This window comes from Trachypithecus francoisi, unplaced genomic scaffold (genome assembly GCF_009764315.1).
Source record: "Trachypithecus francoisi isolate TF-2019V2 unplaced genomic scaffold, Tfra_2.0 Lachesis_group5, whole genome shotgun sequence".
Taxonomy (NCBI): domain Eukaryota; kingdom Metazoa; phylum Chordata; class Mammalia; order Primates; family Cercopithecidae; genus Trachypithecus; species Trachypithecus francoisi.
Window position 1 is genome coordinate 137,083,745 of NW_022681470.1, and position 27,952 is coordinate 137,111,696.

At 51.8% G+C, this 27,952-nt stretch overlaps 2 protein-coding genes and 1 pseudogene across 7 annotated transcripts; 1 reads left to right on the forward strand and 2 right to left on the reverse strand.

The window, feature by feature from the left end:
• The first annotated feature begins 235 nt into the window (after positions 1 to 235).
• SYCE2 (synaptonemal complex central element protein 2) lies at positions 236 to 18,413 on the forward strand. 2 transcript variants are annotated; one of them, XM_033195938.1, is made up of 6 exons: positions 236 to 668; positions 1,450 to 1,565; positions 11,838 to 12,012; positions 16,505 to 16,693; positions 17,051 to 17,164; positions 18,105 to 18,413. In XM_033195938.1, exons 1-6 carry the CDS (start codon positions 654 to 656, stop codon positions 18,147 to 18,149), a joined length of 654 nt encoding a protein of 217 aa, XP_033051829.1. In that variant the 5' UTR covers positions 236 to 653; the 3' UTR covers positions 18,150 to 18,413. The 2 variants fall into 2 exon arrangements, with proteins under 2 accessions (XP_033051829.1, XP_033051828.1); XM_033195937.1 differs by lacking the exon at positions 18,105 to 18,413 and having other exon boundaries at positions 17,051 to 17,324.
• Positions 17,199 to 27,944, reverse strand: GCDH (glutaryl-CoA dehydrogenase). Of its 5 annotated transcripts, XM_033195930.1 has the most exons (12): positions 27,815 to 27,944; positions 27,622 to 27,746; positions 27,494 to 27,529; positions 27,036 to 27,179; positions 26,832 to 26,894; positions 24,726 to 24,896; positions 22,264 to 22,393; positions 21,964 to 22,180; positions 21,385 to 21,488; positions 20,971 to 21,096; positions 20,539 to 20,699; positions 17,199 to 17,700 (listed from the first exon to the last, which is right to left on the reverse strand). In XM_033195930.1, exons 2-12 carry the CDS (start codon positions 27,710 to 27,712, stop codon positions 17,627 to 17,629), a joined length of 1,317 nt encoding a protein of 438 aa, XP_033051821.1. In that variant the 5' UTR covers positions 27,713 to 27,746; positions 27,815 to 27,944; the 3' UTR covers positions 17,199 to 17,626. The 5 variants fall into 5 exon arrangements, with proteins under 5 accessions (XP_033051821.1, XP_033051823.1, XP_033051822.1 ...); XM_033195932.1 differs by lacking the exon at positions 27,494 to 27,529; XM_033195931.1 differs by lacking the exon at positions 27,815 to 27,944 and having other exon boundaries at positions 27,622 to 27,808.
• Positions 23,475 to 24,713, reverse strand: LOC117074473 (annotated as a pseudogene).
• Positions 27,945 to 27,952: the final 8 nt, after the last annotated feature.

The window sequence follows — 27,952 nt, forward strand, 5'->3', positions numbered from 1 at the left end:
AAAATTAGCCGGGCGTGGTGGCGGGCACCTGTGGTCCCAGCTACTTGAGAGGCTGAGGCAGGAGAATGGCGTGAACCCGGGAGGCGGAGCTTGCAGTGAGCCGAGATTGCTCCACTGTACTGCAGCCTGGGTGATGGAGCGAGACTCCGTCTCAAAATAAATAAGTAAATAAATAAAAGAGCGTGGTGGATGACACTGGTAGTCCCAGCTACCTGGGAGGTCGAGGCTGCAGTGAGCTATGATCGCAGCACTGCACTCCAGCCTGGGCGACAGACCAAGACCTTGTCTCAAAAAAAAAAAAAATTGTTATTGAGAATATTTTCCAAGGCAGAGTGGATGAAGTTAGATGTACAAAGGACTCTTTGAAATCCCTATAACCTGAGCGCTGCGTGTGACCCTGGAGCCTCACAGGGGCACACACGCGCACACAGAGCTTACCCTCCTGTTCTCCAGCAGCGCCTATTGCGCGCGCAGCCCCGGGACCACGAAACTGCTGCTTAACGGTCGGCCCCGCCCCATTGGCTGTGCAAATTCTCAAAGGGGGCGGGGCCGGGAGCATGAGTCGCACAACAAGCACGCGCCGGAGCTGAGCAGACAAGGGGCGGGTCGGCGCATGCGCACACGGTGCCAGCTGGAAGGCGGGAAAATACGTAATGGAGCGACAGGGAGTACGCGGCGCTTGTTTGCTTCGCGCGCGTGGGGCGGGCGGACAGATGGGCAGGGAACGGCTGCGATCCCAGCCTTCTCCAGCGGACCCGAACCCGGCCCCTTGTCCTTTGCTATTGGGGCTGCCTCTCATCAGGCCTGGCCCCAAATTTCCTGACTGACTGAACCCGGCCCTGACTGACGCACTGACGGTCTGATTTCCACACATGGCGCGTGGCCGAAATGGAGTAGAGAAAGGCACACACACCCACGCACCGCACCCGTTTCTTTCTTTTCTCCCAAGTAGCTGGGATTATAGACATGCCCCAACCACGTCAGCTAATTTTTGTATTTTTAGTAGAGACGGGGTTTCACCATATCGCCCAGGCTGTTCTCGAACTCCTGACCTCGTGATCCGCCCGCCTTGGCCTCCCAAAGTGCTGGGATTACAGGCGTGAGCCACCGCCCCCGGCCTCATTTCTTTTCTTCTACCTCTTCTTTCTGGAAGGACTCCAGCCAACACACATACCAGTTAGGAGCCCAGGTCCCCCAGTTACATTCCTACAGCCCTGCCCTCACCCAGCCGCTCTAGGTCTGGTGTCCAGGTGTCCCCTAGGGACAGAGTGTCCTTTCACCCCACGCCCCTGCCCTCATGGCACCTGCCCAGCCCAGCCTGTCTCTCCTGCGGGTCCCCACCATCCCGTAGCGGCACATAGAGGTGCCCAGGGTTGAAGGGTCGGCAGGAGGACGATCTGTTCACTCCTTATCGTCCCTCCTTGTCCTCCCTCCTGACTGTGCTCGCAGGTGGACCTGCCCCATGTGAAGTGCAAAGACCAGGAGCCACAGCCCTTGGGAGAGAGCAAGGAGCATCAACAGTGGGAAGAGAACTGCAAGGAGGAAGCTGGTGGAGGGCCAGCTAGGTGAGGAAGATCCCAGCCCTATGGGTCCACACGGGCCCCTGGGTCCCTCTCATTCACCATTTTCTTCCCCAAGGCTCTGCCAGTGTCTGCTGCTTTTTTTTTTTCCCTCCTAACACAGCATCTTGCTTCATCACTGTGCAGCGGCATGATCACGGCTCACTGCAACCTCCACCTCCCAGACTCAAGTGATCCTCCCACCTCAGCCTCTGAAATAGCTGGGACTAGAGATAGTGATAGAGGCGTGCCAGAATGTCTGGCTAATTTATTAAAATATATTGGCTGGGCACAGTGGTTCACGTCTGTAATCCCGACAATTTGGGAGGCCGAGGCGGGTGGATCACCTGAGGTCAGGAGTTTGAGACCAGCCTGACAAACATGGAGAAACCCCATCTCTACTAAAAATACAAAATTAGCCGGGCATGGTGGCACATGCCTGTAATCCCAGCTAAGGCTGAGGCAGGAGAATTGCTTGAACCTGGGAGGTGGAGGTTGTGGTGAGCTGAGATCGCGCCATTGCACTCACTGGACAAAAAGAGTGAAACTCTGTCTCAAAAAAAAAAAAAAAAGCCAGGAGTGGTGGCTCACACCTGTAATCCCAGAATTTTGGGAGGTCGAGGCGGGTGGATCAAGAGGTCAGGTGGTTGAGACCATCCTAACACAGTGAAACCCCATCTCTACTAAAAATACGAAAAATTAGCTGGGCGTGGTGGCAGACACCTGTAGTCCCAGCTACTCGGGAGACTGAGGCAGGAGAATGGCGTGAACCCGGGAGGCAGAGGTTGCAGTGAGCCGAGATCGTGCCACTGCACTCCATACTGGGCAACAGTGTGAGACTCCATCTCAAAAAAAAAAAAAAAAAAGAGATGGAGACCATCCTGGCCAACATGATGAAACCCCGCCTCTGCTAAAACTACAAAAATTAGCTGGGTATGGTGGCACACGCCTGTAGTCCCAGCTACTCGGGAGGCTGAGGCAGGAGAATCGCTTGAATCCCGGAGGCAGAGGTTGCAGTGAGCCGAGATCATGCCATTGCACTCCAGCCTGGCGACAGAGTGAGACTTCATCTCAAAAAAAAAAAAAAAAAATTTAGTAGGCCAGTCACGGTGGCTCATGCCTGTAATCCCAGCACTTGGGAGGCCGAGGCAGGCAGATCATGAGGTCAGGAGTTTAAGACCAGCCTGGCCAATATGGTGAAACCTTGTGTCTACAAAAATTAGCCAGGCATGGTGACAGATGCCTGTAATCCCAGCTACTCAGGAGGCTGAGGCAGGAGAATTGCTTTAACCTAGGAGGCGGAGATTGCACTGAGCCAAGATTGTGCCACTGCATTCCAGCCTGGGTGACAGAGCAAGACTTGTCTCAAAAAAAAGAAAAAAAAAAAAAAAAATATATATATATATATATATATATATATATATTTAGTAGAGGCTGGGCGCAGTGGCTCATGCCTGTAATCCCAGCACTTGGGAGGCCGAGGCAGGCAGATCATGAGGTCAGGAGTTTAAGACCAGCCTGGCCAATATGGTGAAACCTTGTGTCTACAAAAATTAGCCAGGCATGGTGACAGATGCCTGTAATCCCAGCTACTCAGGAGGCTGAGGCAGGAGAATTGCTTTAACCTAGGAGGCGGAGATTGCACTGAGCCAAGATTGTGCCACTGCATTCCAGCCTGGGTGACAGAGCAAGACTTGTCTCAAAAAAAAGAAAAAAAAAAAAAAAAATATATATATATATATATATATATATTTAGTAGAGGCTGGGCGCAGTGGCTCATGCCTGTAATCCCAGCACTTTGGGAGGCTGGCGCTGGCAGATAACTTGAGGTCAGGATTTCGAGACCAGCCTGACCCACATGGTGAAATTCTGTCTCTACTGAAAATACAAAAATCAGCCAGGCGTAGTGGTGCACACATGTATTCCTAGCTACTCAGGAGGCCAAGACAGGAGGATCCCTTGAGCCCAGGAGTTTGAGACCAACCTGGGCAACAGAGAGAGACACATCTCTCCAAAAAGAAATAAAAGAAAGAAATCAGCACAGTGTGGTTGCATACACCTGTGGTCCTAGCTACTTGGAAGGCTGAGGTGGGAGGACCACTTGAGCCTGGAAGGTCAAGGCTGCAGTGAGACATGATTGCTTCACTGCACTGGAAAAGCAAGACCCTGTCTCAAAAATAAATAAGTAAATAATGTCATTTCAACTGGTGGCAAGTAAGTGGAATGAAGAAACAAAATATAGTAAGGAGCAAGTAGAGTTACAGGAACCTTAGAGAAGTTAGAGAACTCTGAAGAAGTCACATGAGAAGGGGCCAGCCAGGAGGCATTCTGGGCTCAAAACTTCCACGAAGAGGGGGCCCCAAGTATGAAGTCCCTAAGGTAGGAATAAGCTTGATGTGTTCTCAAAAGAGCAAGAAGGCTGATGTTGGCCGGGCGCGGTGGCTCACACCTGTAATCCCAGCACTTTAGGATGCCGAGGTGGGTGGATCACGAGGTCAGGAGTTTGAGACCAGCCTGGCCAACATGGTGAAACACTATCTCTACTAAAAATACAAAAAATTAGCTGGGTGTGGTGGCGTGTGCCTGTAATCCCAGCTACTCCGGAGGCTGAGGCAGGAGAATTGCTTGAACCTGGGAGGCAGAGGTTGCAGTGAGCCAAGATCGCACCACTGCACTGTAGCCTGGGCAACAGAGCCTGACCCTGTCTCGGGGAAAGAGGCTGATATGGCAGGTATTATAATTGGCAGCAGGGACACCCCTGTCCTCCAGACAGACATGCTCATACCCTCCTGGTGTTTGCATCTGACTAAGCACCAACACGGAACAGATCATGGTGCTGGGAGACCTTTCCCCTGTGGGCAGCCAGACTGGAACGTGGAGCCAGGGAAGGTGTCCTTGTAAAAGAGATGTTGAAGCAGAAGGTGTGGGCTGGGCGGGGAAGGAGGAGTTGAGAGAAGAGCTTGTGCAAAGTCCCTGCTTGTGGCATTCGGGGAGCTGAAGGAAGGCCAGTGTGGCTGGGCAAGCAAGTGGGGTACAAGGGTGAGGGCAAGGTGAGGGCTGCAGAAGGGGCCAGGTCATGAGGCATTTTGTGGGCTACAGACTTTATCCTAGAGGGTTTTTCGGTAACAGCTTTCAGATATAATTCACATACCATCCGGTTCACCTCTTTTTTTTTTTTTTCCGAGACGGAGACTTGCTCTGTCGCACAGGCTGGAGTGCAGTGGTGTGATCTTGGCTCACTGAAACCTCCCCCTCCTGGATTGAAGCAATTCTGCCTCAGCCTCCTGAGTAGCTGGGACTACAGGCATGCACCACCACGCCTGGCTTTTTTTTTTTTTTTTTTTTTTTTGGTAGAGACAGACTTTCACCATGTTAGCCAGGATGGTCTCAATCTCCTGACCTCGTGATCTGCCCACCTTGGCCTCCCAAAGTGCTGAGATTATAGGCATGAGCCACCGCTCCCGACTCACCTCCTTGAAGTGTATGATTCGATTGCTTTTGGTATATTCAGAGCTGGACAACCATTCTCATAGTCAACTTTAAAACATCTTCATCACTCCAGGCTGGGTGTGGTGGCCTCCCAAAGTGCTGGGATTACAGGCATGAGCCACTGCATCTGGACTTCCATCTTTCCAATGGCTGAATAATATTCCACATGAGTCTACCGCATTTTGTTGATCCATTCATCTGCTGATAGTCATTCAGGTGGTTTTCACTTTTTGGCTGTTATGAGCAGCACTGCTATGAAATCTATTTAAAAAAGTTTGCGTATGGACAGATGATTTCATTTCTCCTGGGCATACTTATACCTAGGAAGGGAACTGCTGGCTCACAGAAGTGATATGCTCAGGTTCCAGTTATAAAAAGATACAGCTGCAGGCCGGGCACGGTGGCTCACACCTGTAGTCCCAGCGCTTTGGGAGTTCGAGGTAGATGGATCACCTGAGGTCAGGAATTCAAGACCAGCCTGGCCAACATGGCAAAACCCCGTCTCTACCAAAAATACAAAATTAGCCAGGCGTGGTGGTGCATGCCTGTAATCTCAGCTGCTTGGGAGGGTGAGGCAGGAGAATCACTTGAACCCGGGAGGCAGAGGTTGCACTGAGCCAAAATTGCGCCACTGCACTCCAGCCTGGGCAACAAGAGCGAAACTCTGTCTCAAAAAATAATATTAATTTAAAAAATGGCTGCTTTGTAGAGAATGGCTGGGAGGGAGAATGTGTGAATGTAGGGAGGCCTAGTGAGAGGCTTCTGTGGGGGCATGGCCTTTAGCAGGGCACGTGGAGGGAGTGCCTCCTACCGTGAGGCACAGGAGGGGGATGAGGGAGGATGTTTCCCGGCCATGAGGTGCTGGAGCGAGCTCTTACCGGCTTGCAAGAGTCGATTCTACACATCTCTTCCCAACTTGGCATTTAGCATCTTGTCTTCATGTTGGTAGCCTGAAGTTGGTTATGGTGGGAGGCTCTGCACCACGGAAACTGGCAAACGCTATGAATCAGGGCTTTCCCCCATCACACAGCCAGTTGCTAAATGCTTACCAGCACATCACTGTTGCCTGCTTTCCAGCTTGTGGTGGTTTCCAGTAGGTGGTGGCTTCTCTGGCAGAGACAAGAACACGAGTTCCGTGTTGTCCTTGTTTTTCTGAGCCATTTTAGGTGGCCAGGGACATCCACCTGTCCAGGATACAGTTGAACTTTCTGACCCGGAACTCGGGATGGGGCGAGGGGCTGGAGATGGTGCTGCAGGAGTCACTGTTTCAGCAGCTGCTGTGGAATGAATGAGCTCACCTGGGGAAGGAGTGAGAGGAGAGTCAGGACAGGGCCCTTAGGACTCTAGGCAGAAAGCAGTCAGCTTCCCTCACCTGGCACATTCCTCTGCTGGAAAGCAGGCCACGGGTGTGAAATGGTTTCTAGTGTGTGCTATCAATTGGAGACCAAAAAAAAGGGAAGCAATGGTTGAAGTCGTTTGTTTGCTAATACCTTACTGCAGAATAGCATGTTTAGACCAGGATCTGTGTAGTGAAAAGACAGACTGCTGCAAATCATTTAGAGACTTCAAGGAGCTCCACGGGAACTCTGGGCCAAAAAACAGATGGATTAAAACCAGTGCAGGGGCCAGTTAATAGATCCAGCAGCAGATACTCAGCAACATGATTAAAATGTTAACACGTTTCCAGAGAGAAAAGGAGAGGTTGAGGAACTGGCTCATCAGCTCCCATTCAAACCTTCCCCCTTCCTGGCTGTACTTCAGCAAAACATTGTTTTGCCTAAGCGCCAGAGATTCTGTTGTGTTCCCCCTTGAATGTTTGATTAGCTTGCCTCCTCTCCCGGGACTGCCACCCGCGGTGGTCATAAGTGGCTGGCGGATTGTTTACTTGTATATCTGTTAGAGGCCACGGAGGGAGGGCCCCGCCAGCGGGCGGTTCTGGCTCAGTCGCCTGCCAATCACAGCTTTACCTGGAGCGAACAGATGGTCTCTTCGCTTAGACCCATTTCCTCCGCAGCTCCTGGGCCCCCTGCCAGCGTGGGCCCTGCTTGGGAACTATGTCCTAATCCTCGCAGCCAAATTAGGGACTTCTTAGAAGGACAGACCATAATAGAAGAACGAAGCGCTGCGTTCACAGCCCCCAGCCCACTGCCCAATGCGGGCGCAGGCCATGCACACCCAACGTGCTGTGTAGGGCTGACTTGCATTTTCTGGCCTCGGTCCAGGGTTCGGCAACAGAAGCCAGCCTAGGAACCGGGAAAGCCAGCAGAGAGGACACCGCGCATTTTGTTTATTAAAGTTAATTGGTGAATGCAGGCCCAGGGAAGCCTATGATTCATTAGCATCCTGATTAATATGCAGCTGCTGCGTATTAAGAAAAATGAAATCGAAAGGGATAAATCCCCAAAGGAGAGGTTGGAAAAATAAAGAAGCTCTCAGCAGACGTCTGATGCAGGCCTTTGTCCTACCATGAAACTTGAATTAGCTGAATTCAAGTGATTTTTTTTTTAACTGTTTGCTTAGCTGCCATGAAAACCGGTTCCAGCCTCATCCCTTGAGCCTTAGAAAGGAGCAGCTCTGAACCATTAACAGCTCAAGCAGGTTGTGAACAATCACACACAAATAAACACCTGGTGCTCTCATTGATGTTAATTTTAAGGTCTGAAACTGTTGAGAGCATCCAGGAGAGGTCGAGATAACAAGGCAAACTCCGTAGGAGGAGGTGTGGGAGCCCCAGTGTCAGTGCTGCATTCATTTAGATATTCAGCAAACTGATGAAGCCTTTGGGGTGCTGCAAAACAAATGAGTAGGGTGTAGTCTGCACCCTCAAGGTGTCATGCACTAGAGGGGACTGATGTTCATAAACTGTGGCAGCTTTGTGACCAGCAAGGCCAAGGTGTAGTGGGGGTAGAGAAGCAAAATTCCAGATGTTCCATTTTGAAGGAGGCAGGAAGGGAAAGTCATTCCAGGCAAAGGCTGACATGTTTGGGGAAATTGTGGAAGGTCCCCAATTGCTGCAGATGGAGGGACTGTAGAAAACAGTAAGGCTAGATTGTGCTTGGTGGCTCACGCCTGTAATCCCAACACTTTGGGAGGCCAAGGCGGGCGGATCACGAGGTCAGGAGTTCGAGACCAGCCTGGCCAACGTGGTGAAACCCTGTCTCTACTAAAAATACAAAAATTAGCCGGGTGCAGCGGCAGGTACCTGTAATCCTAGCTACTTGGGAGGCTGAGGCAGGAGAATTGCTTGAACCCAGGAGGCAGAGGTTGCAGTGAGCTGAGATCATGCCACTGTACTTAAGCCTGGGTGACAGAGCAAGACTCCGTCTTGAAAAAAAAAAGAAAGAAAACTAAGCCTGTGCTGGGCACGGTGGCTCACACCTGTAATCCCAGCAATTTGGGAAGCGAAGGCAGGCGGATCAACTGAGGTCAGGAATTCCAGACCAGCCTGGCCAACATGGTGAAACCCCATGGGCATGATGGCAGGTGCCTGTAATCCCAGCTACTCATCAGGCTGAGATGGGAAAACTGCTTGAAATTGGGAGATGGTGGTTGCAGTGAGCTGAGATCCCGCCACTGCACTCCAGCCTGAGCAGCGGAACAAGAACTTGTCTCAAAAAAAAAACAAAAGGCAAAAATTAGCCAGGCATGGTTGTCAGGCACCTGTAATCCCAGCTACGGGAGGCTGAGGTGGGAGAATTGCTTGAACCCAGGAGGCAGAGGCTGCAGTAAGCCGAGATCATGCCACTGCACTCCAGCCTGAGCGACAGAGTGAGACCCTTCTCAAAAAAAAAAGAAAGAAAGAAAGAAAGAAAAAGAAAAAAAACCCATTAAGGCTGGAAGAGAGGGTGGATGCCAGGGCCCTGGAAGGCCTTGTATGCTGTGCAAAGGAATTTAGACTTGATCTTGTGGCTGGAGGGGGACAGTTTTAGGCTGACAAACAGGAGTAGGAAATCAGATTATAGTGTAGAAGGTCACTAGGGGCTGACCCGCGGCTCACGCTTGTAATCTCAGCGCTTTGGGAGGCTGAGGCAGGAGAATTGCTTGAACCCGGGAGTTGGAGGTTGCAGTGACCTGAGATCGCTCCACTGCGCTCTATCCTGGGCGACAAAGCAAGACTCTGTCTCAAAAATAAACAAAAAGTCTGGGCGCAGTGATTCATGCCTGTAATTCCAGCACTTTGGGAGGCCAAGGCGGACGTATCAGCTGAGGTCGGGAGTTCAAGACCAGCCTGACCAACATGGAGAAACCCCATTTCCACTAAAAATACAAAATTAGCTGAGTGTGATGGTGCATGCCTGTAATCCCAGCTACTTGGGAGACTGAGGCAGGAGAATCGCTTGAACCTGGGAGCTGAGATTGCGCCATTGCGCTCTAGCCTGGGCAACAAGAGTGAAACTCCGTCTGAAAAAAAAAATTAAATTAAATTAAAAAAATAAAAATAAGGCCGGGCGCAGTGGCTCACGCCTGTAATCCCAGCACTTTGGGAGGCCGAGGCGGGCGGATCACGAGGTCAGGAGATCGAGACCATCCTGGCTAACACGGTGAAACCCCGTCTCTACTAAAAAATACAAAAAAACTAGCCGGGCAAGGTGGCGGGCGCCTGTAGTCCCAGCTACTTGGGAGGCTGAGGCAGGAGAATGGTGTAAACCCGGGGGGTGGAGTTTGCAGTGAGCTGAGATCCGGCCATTGCACTCCAGCCTGGGCGACAGAGTGAGACTCCGTCTCAAAAAAAAAAAAAAAAAAAAACCAATGGGTTGTCTTATCAGATCACAGTATAAACTTCATTCACAATGCATTACCCACAATTTTCAGTTCTGTTTTAATTTATTTTAATTTAATTTTATTTATTTTTGAGATGAAGTCTTGCTCTGTCGCCCAGGCTAGAGTGCAGTGGCACGATCTTGGCTCACGGCAGCCTCTGCCTCCAGGGTTCAAGCGATTCAACTACCTCAGCCTCCCGAGTAGCTGGGATTACAGATGCCCACCACTGTGCCCGTCTAATTTTTTGTATTTTTAGTAGAGATGGGGTTTTACCATTTGGCCAGGCTGGTCTCGAACTCCTGACATGGTGATCCACCCACTTCGGCCTCCCAAAGTGCTGGGATTACAGGCTTGAGCCATCGCGCCTGGCCCCAGTTCTGTTTTTAAAGCAGAGAACAAAACCTTGGCAGAGCAATCTATATGCAGAATTTTTCTAGATTTTTATGATCTTTGCTTCAATTTTAGTCATCTCCCCCATACCCAACCGAACGAAGTTCCATTTTATTACATTGAATATTATGAAGTTACATAACATTACATATTACTCAACATTTTTCATTCTGTTTAGCTTTTTAGACAGCTGCCACTCTTCTGCCACTATTTCACTGGTTAACACAATATTTGAATTACATCATTAGTTACAAGTACAGCATGGGACCAACAACTTTTTGCATGTGTGAGCATTTCTTTAAATGCTCTTTAAATATAATTCAACAGGTATTTACCTCACCTGGTGGGAGCAAGGAGGTGCAGGTACACTGTAGCCCCAGGCGGTGAACATCACCCAGTAGGTTGGGAAAGAGATGCAGCAGGTTAGTGACAGGAAGGTCACTTAAGAAAGCATCAGGCTGGGTGTGGTCGCTCACGCCTGTAATCCCAGCACTTTGGGAGGCCGAGGCAGGAGGATCACTTGAGGTCAGGAGTTTGAGACCAGCCTGGCCAACATGGTGAAACCCCGTCTCTACTAAAAGTACAAAAATTAGCTGGGTGTGATGGTGTGCACCTGTAGTCCCAGCTACTCGGGAGGCTGAGGCAGGAGAATCGCTTGAACCCAGGAGGCGGAGGTTGCAGGAGATTGCTGATTACATCAGTCAGGCACAGTGGCTCATGCCTGTAATCCCAACATTTTGGGAGGCCAGAAGTTTGAAAGCAGCCTGAACAACATAGTGAAGCCCAGTCTCTATTTAAAAATTTTAAAAATTAGCTCTGCATGGTAGCACGTGCTTGTAGTCCCACCTATTCAGGAGGCTGAGGTGGGAGGATCACTGGAGCCTGGGAGGTTGACACTGCAGTGAGCTATGATTGTGCCACTGCACTCCAGCCTGGGCAACAGAGCAAGACCTGTCTCTATAAAACAAAGAAAGAAAGTATTGATACTATTATTGGTATTCGAAAGAAGCGAGTTGGTGTCATAAAATAACAGTGGGCTTTGGAGTCAGACAGACCTCCTTGGTCTGGAACCTTGTGCATATTTAGTCGTGCCTCTTGATCTGTTTTCTCAGCTATAAAATGCGGTGCCATTCTCATCGTTCAGGGCATGTGTGTGAATGGAATAACCTAGGAAGCATGCCTCGTATCACCCATGGAAGGCAACAATGTGGGTCCTCTCCCACCATGTAGCTCTCTCAGATCAGCTGGTCTTGGAAGAGTTTGGTGCTGATCTCAGCGTCCTGTACTTTTTTTTTTTTTTTGAGATGGAGTCTCACTCTGTCACCCAGGCTGGAGTGCAGTGGCGTGATCTTGGCTCACTGCAACTTCACCTCCTGGTTTCAAGCGATTCTCCTGCCTCAGCCTCCCAAGTAGCTGGGACTACAGGTATGTGCCACCGTGCCTGGCTAATTTTTTGTTGTTTTTTTTTTAGTAGAGACGAGGTTTCACCATGTTGCCAGGCTGGTCTCGAACTCCTGACCTTGTGATCCGCCCACCTCGGCCTACAAAGTGCTGAGATTACAGGCGTGAGCGACCACACCCGGCCGCATCCTGTACTCTGTGAAGTCAGGTTTCTTGCCCTTGTGTCGCCATCTCCAGTGCCAGTTGCCAGCTGACAGTGCTGGAAGGGAAGTCGGGACTCTACTTCTCCTCTCTGGACTCAAGCATCGACATCCTGCAGAAGAGAGCCCAGGAGCTGATCGAAAACATCAATGAGAGCCGGCAAAAGGACCATGCACTCATGACCAACTTCAGGAACAGCCTGAAGACCAAGGTGACAGACTTCACCCAGTGAGAGGGGGGATTCCTTATGCAAAAGGGGAGGGAATGAACCACCGATGAATGTCTGTTGTACACCAGGCACGGTGCTAGACCATTCATACGCAACACAGGCACTCCTCCACATATGATGGGGCTACATCCCAATAATCCCATTGCAAGCTGAAAATGCTATACGTGAAAAATGTAGTAAGTTGAACTGTAGTAAGTTGGGGATCATCTGTATCTCAGTTTACCCTTAGAATAGTCCTACAGTGAAGAGATTGGACCCATTTTATAGATAAGGCTTGGAAATGAATGATTTGCCTGATGAGACAGCCAGGCTGAAGGAGCGGGGCACTGGATACCCTCCTGTCTCCAACACCCAGCCCTCTTACTTCACACAAGGTCAAGCAGCCATGGGAGTAGGGGGTCAAGGCATAACTTGCATTGTCACAACCATATGTCCAGCAGAAGCCATTGAATGGTCTGTGATGGGGGAGTGGAGGTTCTTTAACATGCCTGGGGCTTACGTCTTGCAAAAGCTGGTGTGATGTTCAGGTCTTACATGAACGGTTGCGCCTGATGCCTCTTCAGAATAAATAATGGGGGGACCAGGCGCAGTGGCTCATGACTGTAATCCCAGCACTTTGGAAGGCCGAGGCAGGTGGATTACTTGAGGCCAGGAGTTAAGAGACCAGGTTGGCCAACATGGTGAAACCACATCTCTACTAAAAATAGAAAAATTGACTCGGTGTAGTCACTCTGCACTGCAGCCTGGGCCAGAGAGCAAGATTTTGTCTCAAAAATAAATAAATAGGGGCCAGGTACGGTGGTTCACGCCTGTAATCCCAGCACTTTGGGAAGCTGAGGTGGGGGGATCACAAGGTCAGGAGATGGAGACCATCCTGGCCAACATGGTGAAACCCTGTCTCTACTAAAAATACAAAAATTAGCTGGGCCTGGTGGTGCGTGCCTGTAGTCCCAGCTACTCGGGAGGATGAGGCAGGAGAATTGCTTGAACATGGGAGGTGGAGGTTGAAGTGAGCCGAGATTGCGCCACTGCACTCCAGCCTGGTGACAGAGTGAGATTCCATCTCAAAAAAAAAAAAAAAAAAAGAAAAGAAAAAGGAGACCGCTTCTTTCTTCTGGTTTTCTCTTTCTTTTTTTTTGAGACAGTCTCGCTCTGTTGCACAAGCTGGAGTAGTGGCACGATCTTGGCTCGCTGTCTCAAAAAAAAATTAGCCAGGCATGGTAGCACATGCCTATAGTTCCAGCAAACAAACAAAAAAATACATAATGGGTCATGTGACTGGGAGAGCTTGCTGATTCTAGGTGTCTTGATGACAGATTGACTTTATTTTCTTTTTTCTTTTTTTTTTTTTGAGACGGAGTCTCACTCTGTCCCCGGGGCTGGAGTGCAGTGGCCGGATCTCAGCTCACTGCAAGCTCCGCCTCCCGGGTTCACGCCATTCTCCTGCCTCAGCCTCCCGAGTAGCTGGAACTACAGGCGCCCGCCACCTCGCCCGGCTAGTTTTTTGTATTTTTTAGTAGAGACGGGGTTTCACCGTGTTAGCCAGGATGGTCTCGATCTCCTGACCTCGTGATCCGCCCGTCTCGGCCTCCCAAAGTGCTGGGATTACAGGCTTGAGCCACCGCGCCCGGCCTCTTTTTTTTTTTTGAGACAAGTCTTGCTGTTGTCCAGGCTGCAGTGCAGTGGTGGAATCATAGGTCACTGCAATCTTGATCTCCTGGGCTCAAGCAATCCTCTCACCTCAGCCTCTTGAGTAGCTTGAGACTATAGGCATGCAACATCAAGCCCGGCTCACTTGTTTTATTGTATTGTATTGTTGTGTGTGTTGTGTTGTATTGTATTGTTGTGTTGTGTTGTATTGATTTATAGTTTTAGAGGTGGTGTCTCACTCTATCGCCCAGGCTTAGAGAGCAGTGGCACGATCATAGCTCACTGGAGCCTCAAACTCCTGGGCTCAAGTGATCCTCCCATCTCTGCCTCTTAAGTAGCTGGGTGTGCACCCACCTTGCCCAGCTAATTTTCTTTAAAAATTTTTTTGGCCGGGCGCGGTGGCTCAAGCCTGTAATCCCAGCACTTTGGGAGGCCGAGATGGGTGGATCACGAGGTCAGGAGATCGAGACCATCCTGGCTAACATGGTGAAACCCCGTCTCTACTAAAAAATACAAAAAAACTAGCCGGGCAAGGTGGCGGGCGCCTGTAGTCCCAGCTACTCGGGAGGCTGAGGCAGGAGAATGGCATAAACCCGGGAGGCGGAGCTTGCAGTGAGCTGAGATCCGGCCACTGCACTCCAGCCTGGGCGACAGAGCGAGACTCCGTCTCAAAAAAAAAAAAAAAAAAAAAAAAATTTTTTGTAGAGTTGGAATCTTGCTATGTTACCAGGCTGGTCTTGAACTCCTCAGCCCGCTGCCTTGACCTCTAGTAGAAAAGACACAAAAACATTTATTTATTTATTTATTTATTTGATACACCACCCAGAGGCCACTTTGTTGGATGCCTCTTCTATTCTGTGTACTTTCTTCCTAACCTGGCTGAGCTTGTCCTGTACAGTTCTGTGACATGCATCCCTCGGTGACACTGTCATTGTCTGAACATCATAGAGTGAATTTACACAAACCTAGATGGTATAGTCTACTACACACCTAGGCTACGTGGAAGAGCCTATTGCTCCTAAGCTACAAACCTGCACACAGCATGTTACCTGTTACCATACTGAATACTGTAGGCACTTATAACACAATGGTAAGTATTTGTGTATCTAAATATATCTAATCACAGAAAAGGTACAGTAAAAATATGGCATTATACTCTTATGGGCCATCATTGTATATACAGTCTGACACTGACCAAAATGTCAATATGCAGCACACGACTGTATATACTTTTGCCTGTTAAAAAAATTTAACAGGCCAGGTGCAGTGGCTCATGCCTGTAATCTCAGCACTTTGGGAGGCCGAGGGGGTGGATCACCTAAGGTCAGGAGTTCGAGACCAGCCTGGCTAACATGGTGAAACCCTATTTCTACTAAAAATACAAAAACTTAACAGGGCGTGGTGGCGCTTGCCTATAATCCCAGCTACTCAGGAGGCTGAGGCAGCAGAATGGCTTGAACCCAGGAGGCGGAGGTTGCAGTGAGCCGAGATCATGCCATTGAACTCCAGCTTAGGCAACAAGAGCAAAACTCCGCCTCAAGAAAACAAAACAAAACAAAAAAATTTAACATATAGGCAATCTGACCCCCAGTCACTGCACTGGGTTTTAGTTTTTAGTGTTTTTCTTTTCTTTTTTTGAGGTAGGGTCACTCAGGCTGGAGTGCATTAGTGTGATCATGACTCACTGTAGCCTCCAACTCCTGGGCTCAACTGATCCTCCTGCCTCAGCCTTCCGAGTAGCTGGGACTGCAGATGCGCGTCACCTATGCCTTGCTAATTTTTTTTTTTTTTTGAGATGGAGTTTCACTCTTGTTGCCCAGGTTGGAGTGTGATGGCATCATCTTGTCTTACTGCAACCTCCACCTCCCCAGTTCAAGCAATTCTCCTGCCTCAGCCTCCCGAGTAGCTGAAATTACAGGGTCACGCTACCATGCCCAACTAGTTTTTATATTTTTTTTATTTTTATTTTTATTTTTTTTTTGAGACGGAGTCTTGCTCTGTCGCCCGGGCTGGAGTGCAGTGGCCGGATCTCAGCTCACTGCAAGCTCCGCCTCCCGGGTTTATGCCATTCTCCTGCCTCAGCCTCCTGAGTAGCTGGGACTACAGGCGCCCACCACCTCACCCGGCTAGTTTTTTGTATTTTTAGTAGAGATGGGGTTTCACCATGTTAGCCAGGATGGTCTCGATCTCCTGACCTTGTGATCTGCCCGTCTCGGCCTTCCAAAGTGCTGGGATTACAGGCTTGAGCCACCGCGCCTGGCCTAGTTTTTATATTTTTAATAGAGATGGGTTTTCACTATGTTGGCCAGGCTGGTTTTGAACTCCTGGCCTCAAGCAATCCACCCACCTCGGCCTACCAAAGTGCTGGAATTACAGGCATGAGCCACCATGCCCGGCCTATTTTGCCATTTTCTTTCTTTTTTTTTTTTTTGAGACGGAGTTTCACTCTCGTCCAGGCTGGAGTGCAGTGGTAGAATCTCGGCTCACTGCAACCTCCACCTCCTGGGTTGAAGTGATTCTCCTGCCTCAGCCTCCCGAGTAGCTGGGATTACAGGCATGTGCCACCATGCCCAGCTAATTTTTGTATTTTTAGTAGAGACGAGGTTTCACCATGTTGGCCAGGCTGGTCTTAAACTCCTAACCTCAAGTGATCCACCCGCCTCTGCCTCCCAAAGTGCTGGGATTATAGGCGTGAGCCACCGTGCCCAGCCTATTTTGCCATTTTCATAAGATAAATTACAGAAATCTAAGAAACCCACTTAACACATATGTCTTGTGATACCTCTTGTTTGATTTTCTAAGAACACATCTTATTCTTTAAAAGGTTTCGGATCTGACAGAGAAATTAGAGGAGAGGATCTATCAGATTTATAATGACCACAACAAGATCATCCAGGAAAAGCTCCAAGAGTTCACCCAGAAAATGGCAAAGATCAGCCATTTGGAGACAGAGCTCAAACAAGTCTGCCACAGCGTGGAAACTGTGTACAAAGACCTGTATCTCCAGCCTGAGGTATGAGGAAACTCACATGGGGGGCGCTGCCTGAGGAAGAGGACAGGGATGGCCCAGCCAAGAGTAAATGTGAACAGAAACCAGGCACCCAGCACTGACCCCACCAGGCCACAGTCGCTGCAAAGCCCCTGGTGCACTTACCATCTTGCTTGTGGTCCCCTATAACATGGTGTGTCTGAGCTGAGAAGCCAAACCTTTGTCATGTCCCACTGTTGTATGAGCAGCTCTGTGGTGACAGAAAGGACAAAGTCCCCTGCACCCCTGCCACTCAGAAATCATCTCCTCTGCCCACAGCCCTGAGCCCTGCAGCCCTGGCACAGCCTGTCACTGCTAACCTGGGTTTCTTTTTCACACCAGAGCCTAAGACTCAGACGGGGGCCAGATCACTCTAGGGGGAAGTCCCCACCACGTCCCAGCGACTCACAGCCCCCAGACGTGTTCGTTTCTTCCGTGGCTGAAACTACTTCTCAGGTGGTTACCAGTAAACCGGCCCGACACCGTGGGGTCAGATGTGCAGTTCTTTATTTTCCTCTCCCTCACTCTGCTCCAACACCCAGCATAAGGCACTACCCCCAGACGGGAGGGACGGAGGGCACACTATGAACTCGGTGTGAGGGGGTTGGCTGGAGCAGACGGAGTTGCTTCAATGTCACTCTCCTCCCAAGAAAAGCTGCTATTTCAGGGTAAATGGAGTCTGTTCTCATCCATGGTTAAAAGTGGATTGAGACACTCTACAGAGAATTCCATCTTCTTTTTAAGGAACACATCCGAACGACTTCAAAGGGAAATTTTGATATTTAAAAATCAGTGTCTCTCACTTCCCACGCCATCCGCCACCTCCCTTTCTAAGCTCAGAGCACGGCGCTCCTGCGGTCCAGCCAGGCATCTCTCCAGAAAGGGGCTTCAGAGTTTTGGGCCCCTGATGGGGCAGGCTCACTTGCTGGCCGTGAATGCCTGGATTCCCGTGATAGCTCTCCCTAGGATCAGGGCGTGAATGTCATGTGTACCTGGACAAGATTAATACAGAGTTGGTTTGGAGTCTTCACGGCTCACAACTTCCTTTAAAATGAATTTTCTTTTTTTTTTTCTTTTTTTTTTTTTTGAGATGGAGTCTCGCTCTGTCGCCCAGGCTGGAGTGCAGTGGCCGGATCTCAGCTCACTGCAAGCTCCGCCTCCCAAGTTCACACCATTCTCCTGCCTCAGCCTCCCGAGTAGCTGGGAGTACAGGCACCCGCCACCTCGCCCGGCTAGTTTTTTGTATTTTTTAGTAGAGACGGGGTTTCACCGTGTTAACCAGGATGATCTCGATCTCCTGACCTCGTGATCCACCCATCTCGGCCTCCCAAAGTGCTGGGATTACAGGCTTGAGCCACCGCGCCCAGCCTTAAAATGAATTTTCATGTCCCCCCAGGCCACTGCTTCAGAAGAACAGACCCACAGAGGTGGTGAATGCTGACAGCTGCCGGGAGACTCGCGCCTTAGTGACAGCCTCCAGAAGACTGTGAGGCCACCATTTGGGCCACACTGAGAAATTGTTTTTCATGGTTCTATAATGCATCTTGGCAGAAAAAAAAACAAAAACCCAAAGCTCCTCGTGCTGAACTCCCAAAATGTAGCAAGTCCAGCCCCTGCCACGGGCCCAGCCTTCATGCTCCCCACCCTTGGCAAGTTCTCCTCACTCCCAGGCCCACAGTTTATTAAATGTTTGATTTTCAACCTGGCCACGCTTCCTTGCTGCAGAGGCTAAAAGCACCCCTGAGATCCAGGGAAACACAGCAGGCCCTTTCTTACCCTTGGGAGGGACAGCACATCGGAAAAGCAGTCACTTGCCTCAGCTGACCTCTGCCCACCTGAAGCCACCTCTCCCAGAGAAGAGGCAGCTTCTGCCACACCTCACGCCCTGGTGTCTCATCCTTTGCTCCTCCCCAGCTCCATGGAGCAGAAGGCAAGATTGTAGCCTCCTTTTTAGAGCCCATTCTGTTTACTTCCTAAAGTACAAACCTATGTTTTTTTGTTTTGTTTTTGAGACGGAGTCTCATTCTGTTGCCCAGGCTGGAGTGCAGTGGTGCGATCTTGGCTCACTGCAAGCTCCGCCTCCCGGATTCACGCCCTTCTCCTGCCTCAGCCTCCCGAGAAGCTGGGACTACAGGCGCCCACCACCACGCCGGCTAATTTTTTGTATTTTTAGCAGACGGGGTTTCACCGTGTTAGCCAGGATGGTCTTGATCTCCTGATCTCATGATCTGCCTGCCTCGGCCTCCCAAAGTGCTGGGATTACAGGCGTGAGCCACTGCGCCCGGCCATTGTTTCTGTTCTTTTTCAGACAGTCTCGCTCTGTCACCCAGGCTGGAGTGCAGTTGCACAGTAATCATTGCTCATTATAACTTCTAACTCCTGAGCTCAAGCAATCCTCCCACCTTAGCCTCCAAAGTGCTGGGATTACAGGTGTGAGCCACTGCGCCGAGCCTGTAAAGCAGCAAATCTGACTTATGCCATCTCTGCATAAAACTGTCTCACGGCGCCCTCTGCTTGTCCTCAGGGTCATTCTCACACTTGTAGGATCCCCCCACCTGCCAGCTGCCAGATAGAGACAAGATCTGGGGCTGTGGCGCAGGGAAGGCACCTCTCCTGCATTTGCTGTCCTCTCTGTCTGGAAGCCTCTCTGCTGGGGGGGTCCTCATACCTCCCTCTGTTTCTGCATAGTGCACACTGGGTTTGCACTTTTTTTTTTTTTTTTTTGAGACGGAGTCTCGCTCTGTCGCCCAGGCTGGAGTGCAGTGGCCGGATCTCGGCTCACTGCAAGCTCCGCCATCCCCGGTTCACGCCATTCTCCTGCCTCAGCCTCCTGAGTAGCTGGGACTACAGGCGCCCGCCACCTCACCCGGCTAATTTTTTTGTATTCTTAGTAGAGACGGGGTTTCACCATGTTAGCCAGGATGGTCTCGATCTCCTGACCTCGTGATCCGCCCACCTCGGCCTCCCAAAGTGCTGGGATTACAGGCGTGAGCCACCGCGCCCGGCCGCACTTTTTTTTTTTTAAGTATCTTTTTCCACATCTGTCTTCCCACCAAGCAAGGGGTTCTGGGCCGCCATGTAAATCACCATCAGTTGCAGGGTGCAAACACCGTCATCTGAAGATGACTTTTGTCTCTTAACATAAATGGAGCCGGGCGCGGTGGCTCAAGCCTGTAATCCCAGCACTTTGGGAGGCTGAGACGGGCGGATCACGAGGTCAGGAGATCGAGACCATCCTGGCTAACATGGTGAAACCCCGTCTCTACTAAAAATACAAAAAACTAGCCGGGCGAGGTGGCGGGTGCCTGTAGTCCCAGCTACTCCGGAGGCTGAGGCAGGAGAATGGCGTAAACCCGGGAGGCGGAGCTTGCAGTGAGCTGAGATCTGGCCACTGCACTCCAGCCCGGGCGACAGAGCAAGACTCCGTCTCAAAAAAAAAAAAAAAAAAAAAAAAAACCATAAATGGAGCATTGAGTCCTGCGGGTAGCTTCGCTCACATCAACCAGCCTGCTAGGAGTTGGGCCTCACCCCTGGGCTGCCTTGGGAGCTTACCTGTCTTAGGAACATTCCTCATCCCCAGCATGTGGGAGAAAGAGCTGGGAGCCCCTTGCAAGGCATGATGGGGCCTCCATGTGGTGCATGAAGCACTTCACTTCCACAGTCCCCGTGTAAGCAACTCCAGATGAGGGACAGGGGGTGAGGCTCGCCCCAGGTCACACTGTCACTTAGTGATAGGTGGAGTCAGACTCAGGCCTGTCCCCGTACCACCTCGCTATACCCCCTCCTCAGACACTGAGGCTGCAGTGAGCCCTCTGAGGTCCAGCTCCCACCTTCGTAGGTGTTCACAGCCTCCAAGTTCATGGCGTGCCGGATCACGTGATACTCGTCAGAAATCCCATTTCCCCCCAGCATGTCTCGGGCCTGGCGGGCGATGTCCAGAGCTTTCCCACAGTTATTCCTCTTCAGCAGAGAGACCATCTCGGGGGCAGCCCTGGGAGCGGCACATGAGGGTAACAAGGACTGGGGATCCTGGCATCCGGATGCCCCAAACAAACCTAGCCCGGGGTGGGGATTCCCTGAGGCAGCCAAGCTCCCAGTGAGGGACCAGTGGGGCTGTCAGCCCAGCCCATCAAAGAGAAGAGGGAGAGCAGAAGGTTCAGGTCCCCGGGGCCACCAGGCAGGAAGGACCTTTCTCTCCAGGAAAGACACAAGGTCCTCCACCCACAGCTGCTGTCCCCCAGCCCCCGCCACACAACCCCTACTTGTCCTGGTCCTTTAAGCGGCCGAGCTGCAGGCAGGCGTGAAGGCCCAGGGTAATCTCAGTGAGCATGTCTGCCAGCTTCTTCTGAATCAGCTGGTTCCTGGCCAGCGGGACACCAAACTGCATCCTACAGGGGCAAATAGCAGGGTAAGGGCAAGGGGAGGCCCGTCTCCCATCCCGTCCCTGTCCTGGGGCCCCCTGCTCTAGGAAGCCTCCCAGGCTGCCTCAGTGCCCCGGAGCTCGCCCTGGCCCTGCTGTTGACTCAGCCCACAGCTGCTCAGAAGGACGTCACTGATCATTCCAGAGCAAGGAACTCAGGCCTGGTGGGTGGGGGCTGGGGAGTCACACATGGGGTAGAGAATGAAACCCAAGCCGCCCCACAACCCCAGGGGATCTCACTGCAGCCCCCACACACCTGTCCAGGGCATACTGCCGTGCTGTGTGCAAGCAGAACTCCGAAGCTCCAAGCACACCCCACGCGATGCCGTATCGGGCGTTGTTCAGGCAGCCAAAGGGACCCTGTAGAGTTAAGATGGCACCTCAGCCACACCCAAGAGACAGCAAGAGTGCCTATGCAGAACCAACTCTGAAGCAGGGAAAGCCTCCTCCCCAGCCACCCCACGCAGGGGGTTCACATCTCAGACGGCCCTGGCACCGAAGCTTGGTGCCTGCTCACTTGGTTTGCACACAGTCCCACCCAGCCTGGGATCTAGGTTCCATGTTCAGAGCTAGAAGGCTGATGGATGGCAGAAGATGCACTGTGAGTCAAATGACTGAGCTGGTTCAGGCCCTTGTGTCCCGGGCAGAGCCGTGATGAGCGAGACGGTCACCAAACGGGGGCAGTTTTCAGCACATCAGTGAGTCCGGCTGAGTAAGAATCACCACTGTGTGGGTTCCACAGGAACAGGGAGCTGTGTCCCCAGCATGGAGCCTGCCTGACAAAGCCGCACCTGCAGGTGACCCAACACCCATTCCCAAAGTGGCTGCCACTCACCCCCAGGCTGGATGCACCAGGGAGCACGTTCTCCTCTGGCACCTCCACACCATCCATGATGATCATGCCTGTGGCTGAGGCCCGCAGCGAGAACTTGCCCTGGATCCTGGGGGCCGAGAGACCTCGCATCCCCTTCTCCAGCAGGAAGCCCCGAATGCAGCCATCTTCACACCGAGCCCACACTACAAACAGGTCGGCCACAGGCGAGTTGGTGATCCTGGGGATGGAACAGTTGGTGAAGGGTCTGACCAGCGTCCCTTTGCCCCTGTTCACCACCTGCCCACTGCCTAGACCCCTTACCAGGTCTTGGTCCCGTTGAGGGTGTAGCTCTTGTTGGATGAGTTGTAGCGGGCTCTAGTCTCCATGCTGCTGGGATCACTTCCGCTGTTGGGCTCTGTGAGCCCGAAGCAGCCCAGGAGCTCCCCCTTGGCTGCAGGCACAAGACAAGGTCACATGGCTGCCTGGTCCCCAATACACCCCCTCACTCAAAAATTATCCTTGTGGCAGGACGCAATGGCTCACGCCTATAATCCCAGCACTTTGGGAGGCCGAGGCGGGTGGATCAATTGAGGTCAGGAGTTCGAGACCAGCCTGGCTACCATGGGGAAACCCCATCTCTACTAAAAGTACAAAAAAAAAAAAAAAAGGCAGATGTGGTGGCGTGTGCCTGTAATCCCAGCATTCAGGAGACTGAGGCAGGAGAATCACTTGAACCTGGGCAGGAGAGGTTGCAGTGAGCCAAGATCATGCCACTGCACTACAGCCTGGGCAACAGAGCAAGACTCTATCTCAAAGAAGAAAAAAAATCCAGCCTGACCAACATGGTGATAACCCATCTCTACTAAAAATACAAAAAATTAAACCAGGCGAGGTGGCTCACACACGTAACCTCAGCAATTTGGGAGGCCGAGGCGGGTGGATCACTTGAGGTCAGGAGTTTGAGACCAGCCTGGCCAACATGGTGAAACCCCATCTCTACTAAAAATATAAAAATTAGCCAGGCATGAGTAGCAAGCACCTGTCCCAGCTACTCAGGAGGCTAAGGCATGGGAATTGCTTGAACTGGGGAGCCGGAGGGGGCAATGAGCAAAGATGGTACTACTGCACTCCAGCCTGGGGGGCAGAGCAAGACTCCGTCTCAAAAAAGAAAAAAAATTACCCTCGCCCCTGAGTCAGGCCTCATAACTAAGTTAGATCTGGCCCTGCTTTCAGGAGACAGGTTACCCCAAAGTCAAGATCACAATGTCAAGATGAAGAGGGGAACCCAGGGAGTCAGGAAGGAGTTGGCCAAACTGGAAGGGCGTGAGGAGTTAAGCAGAAGGAGGCTGTGGGGAACAGCAGTGCCAGGAGAGGGAACAGATGTGTAAAGGACTGGCGGTACTTCTTGAGAATTTCCAGTAGCTAAGTCTGGCTGAGAGGAGCACATGAGTGGCCAGAGAAGAGGTGGGAAGGTCAGCAGAGGCCTGGTCACACAGGGCCTTGTGGGTTTTTTTTGTTGTTGTTTTTGCGAATCTGATCTTATTTATTACTCAAAAAATCTTATTTCTGACTGGATTCAGACTTAGAAGTAGAAGCTCGCAGAGAGGACAGTCTGCGTCTCTTTGCGATTTGTCCCTGGTGCTTCTCCTTAGCCTCCTTCTTGGCCAAAAGTTTAGCATATTCTGCAGCCTCTTCTTTATTTTTCTTAGTACGCTGCTTCTTCCGAGCAATACGCTGCTGTCTGTGCTGCAGGACATGTAGAGTAACGAGACGCTGAATCTTGGGTGCTTTGGTCCTAGGTTTCTTATCTTCTTTGTTTAAAGGCTTTCTTACAACATACTGGCAGACATCATCTTCTTTAGAGAGATTGAAAAGTTTACGGATTCTGCTAGCTCTACTGGGCCCCAGGCAATGAGGCACTGTAGTATGAGTCCAGGAATATCTTTCTCTCCTTTTTGTTTTTTAAAATAACCAAGTTGCGAACGCTCAGATTGGCATCCACAATGCAACCACGAACTGATTTTCTCTTTCTTTCTCCAGTTCCCCTTGGTCTGTAACAGGAATGCCCCTTACTCAGTAGCAGGTGGACATGGCCGTGGGTCAAGACACCCTGCTTCATGCAGAAACCTTGTTTTGTTGTTCCCACCACTGATTCGGACCACATAACCCTTCCATTCTTCACCCAGAGCGTCAGCAGCAACTTCTGTGGCCATACACTTCTCATAAAAAGTACAAAGTTTGCATTCATCGTCCACTTCAATGAGTTTCTGGCAGCCAGTGGCTGGGACGATGTTCAGCTTCATCATGAAGCAGCTGAACGCCTCCGAGGTGCCATGGGAAAGAGGGTCAACGTCCGCTTAGCTCAGGCCACATAGGCGCTTTCCTTTTTTTGTTTTTTAATAGACATGGGGTCTCCTTACATTGCCCAGGCTGGTCTCAAACTCTTGGGCTCAAGGGATTTTCTCACTTCACCCTCCCAAAGTGCTGGGATTATGGTGTGAGCCACTGCACATGGCCAGCAGGGACCTGGTGGACTTTACAATTTGGGCTGGGCTGGGGAACACAGAAAGCACAGGGAGATGATGGTGGTCACAGAGGGGGACAATCAGGCTGGCCAGGGATCAGATCTCCAGGTGAAGCCCAGGGTCTGGCAGGGGGTCCAGGTGGCCACTTATGCTATCTTTGAGATACGGACAGAATAGATTCAGGGGACAGCCCCACCCTTGAGTTCCAGACCTCAGGGACTATCTTCCTTCCACCAGGCCCCATGGGGAGCCACTCACCCAGCCGGGGCAGGTACTTCTGACGCTGTTCCTCGCTGCCATAGGCATAGATGGGGTGCATGACGAGGGAAGACTGGACACTCAACGCCGACCTGTAGCCACTGTCCACCCGCTCCAGCTCTCGGGCCAGGAGCCCATAGGCCACAGATGAAACCCCAGCACAGCCATATCCTGGTGGTAGTAGGAGGGGAAAGCAGGACAATAGAGAACATGGCCCTGCCCAGCTAGGACCCAAGAGACAGGGCGGGATAGGGACACACAAGGAGGCAGGCACCAAGCTGGCCCTAGCTGAGGTTTATTCATTTCATCTCCATAGCCACTTTCAGAGGGTAGGACAACAGCCCCACTTTACAGACTGGGAAACTGTGGCTTAGGGAAAGAAGGAGGCTTTCAGTAAGGCAGGAGGATCGCTTGAGACCAGCCTGGGCAACATAGTGAGACCCTGTCTCTAAAAAAAGAAACAAAGGGGCCGGGCACGGCGGCTCATGCCTGTAATCTCAGCACTTTGGGAGGTCGAGGCGGGTGGATCACCTGAGGTCAGGAGCTCAAGACCAGCCTGGCCAACATGGGGAAATCCCATTTCTATTAAAAATTTAAAAATTAGCTGGGCGTGGGGGTATGCCCCTGCAATCCCAGCTACTTAGGAGGCTGAGGTGGCAGAAGTGCTTGAACCTGGGAGGAGGAAACTGCAGTGAGCCAAGATCATACCACTGTAATCCAGTAATCCAGCCTGGGTGACAGAGCGAGAGTCCATCTCAAAAAAAAAAAGAAAGGCCGGGCGCGGTGGCTCAAGCCTGTAATCCCAGCACTTTGGGAGGCCGAGGCGGGCGGATCACGAGGTCAGGAGATCGAGACCCTCCTGGCTAACACGGTGAAACCCCGTCTCTACTAAAAATACAAAAAACTAGCCGGGCGCGGTTGCGGGCGCCTATAGTCCCAGCTACTCGGGAGGCTGAGACGGGAGAATGGCGGGAACCCGGGAGGCGGAGCTTGCAGTGAGCCGAGATCGCGCCACTGCACTCCAGCCTGGGCGACACAGCGACACTCCGTCTCAAAAAAAAAAAAAAAAGAAAAACAGAAGGGTTGGGCAACGGTGGCTCACACCTGTAATCCCAGCACTTTGGGAGGCCGAGGCAGGTGGATCACCTGAGGTCAGGAGTTCAAGACTAGCCTGGCCAACATGGTGAAACTTCGTCTCTACTAAAAATACAAAAATTGGCCGGATGCGGTGGCTCAAGCCTGTAATCCCAGCACTTTGGGAGGCCGAGACGGGCGGATCACGAGGTCAGGAGATCGAGACCATCCTGGCTAACACGGTGAAACCCCGTCTCTACAAAAAAATACAAAAAACTAGCCGGGCGAGGTGGCGGGTACCTGTAGTCCCAGCTACTCTGGAGGCTGAGGCAGGAGAATGGCGTAAACCCGGGAGGCAGAGCTTCCAGTGAGCTGAGATCTGGCCACTGCACTCCAGCCTGGGCGACAGAGCAAAACTCAGTCTCAAAAAAAAAAAAACAAAAATTAGCCAGGCGTGGCAGACGCCTGTAATCCCAGCTACTCGGGAGCCTGAGGCAAGAGAATCACTTAAACTCAGGAGGCGGAGGTTGCAGTGAGCCAAAATCTCACCACTGCACTCCAGTCTGGGCAACAAGAGCAAAACTCTGTCTCAAAAAAAAAAGGCTGAATGCGGTGGCTCATGTCTATAATCCCAGCACTTTAGGAGGCTGAGGTGGGTAGATCACCTGAGGTCAGGAGTTTGAGACCAGCCTGGCCAACATGGTGAAACTCTGTCTCTACTAAAAATACAAAAATTAGCCAGGCATGGTGGCACGTGCCTGTAATCCCAGCTACTAGAAGGGCTGAGGCAGGAGAATCGCTTGAGCCTGGGAGGCGGAGTTTGCAGTGAGCCAAGATAGTGCCACTGCACTCCAGCCTTGGCAACAGAGGGAGACTCCAGGGAAAAAAAAAAAGGAAAAAAAAGGAAAGGAAAGAGAAAGAAGGGAGGGAGGGAGAGAGGAGAGAGGGCAGGAGGGCGGGAGGGAGGGAAGGAGGAAGAGGCTTTCAGAATACAGAGGGGTCTGCAGTATGTGGACAGACACTTGTTCCTACCTTTGATGGTGGGGCCCAGCACACCCAACTCCCCCATCTCCGAAATGATCTCCCGATGAAAAACTGCAAAGGGACAAGTGCCCAAATTCAGGCCCAGCCCTAGGCCACAGGAAGCCCCAGCCCCAAGGACAAGGGGGCCTTGAGGCGGGGTGGCTGTGGCTCCAGGGGGAGGAGCAGCCTCAGGGCACCCACCAGCCCGCCCACCTTCGTTGCGATTGGCCAACAGGATGCGAGGCATGAGTCTCTCCTGGCAGTAGGTGCGGAAGGTGTCCCTGATGAGGATCTCATCTGTGGTCAGCTGTTCCTCCAGCACCAGCGGGTCCTGCCAGTCAAACTTGGGACGCGAGGCTGGGAAGGGGAGCAGGAATTCGCCTCGGTCCAGTCCGCCTGATCACTGTGCCCTCCCTTCTCGGACCCTCATCAGCCCTACCGCTCCACACCCATGTTGCCTCCCGGCTACTGCGAGCTGCAAACGAGACTGACCAGGTGAGCTTTCTCCGGCCCCGCAGGCACAGCGCACTCACTGCCTTAGTGCCTCTGACCCTGGCCACGACCCTGCCACCCTGCTCGGGCAGCCCTCGGATTAGGGGACAGAGTCCACCTGGGGCAGACAGACAGCTGAACAGGGGCAGCAGACACACGGCGCGACCAGAGGTCCTTACACTTGGCCAGTTGGCTCTGTGTCCTCCCGCCTTTCTCTGCAAGCACAGAACGGGAAAGTCACCCCCGGAAAGTCCCTAAGCCCCCAGTTCCTCCCTCCTTCCCTCCACACTCCCGATCCCGCACTGACCGGTCTGCGCCACCGACGAGACCCACGTGCGAAAGACGCGCAGGCCAGGAACGCGGCTCAGCAGCCGCACGGAGACGCCTCTCAGGGCCATGCTCTCTCAGAGCGAGCGGAGCAACGACGGCGACCTGCAGCAACGGGGGTGTCAGAGTGGAGCTTCTCTCACCCACGGCTGGGGCCACCGTACCTTCCTTACCAGGTACCTCCCAGCTCACTGCCGAGGCTACAGTGCAACTGACGCAGGCCTTTGACCTCAGCAAGAAGTGGGAGGAACGGAGGCCGAGTGGGAGGAACGGAGGCCGAGTGGGGCTTTTCATTGGTTCCTCGTAGAATC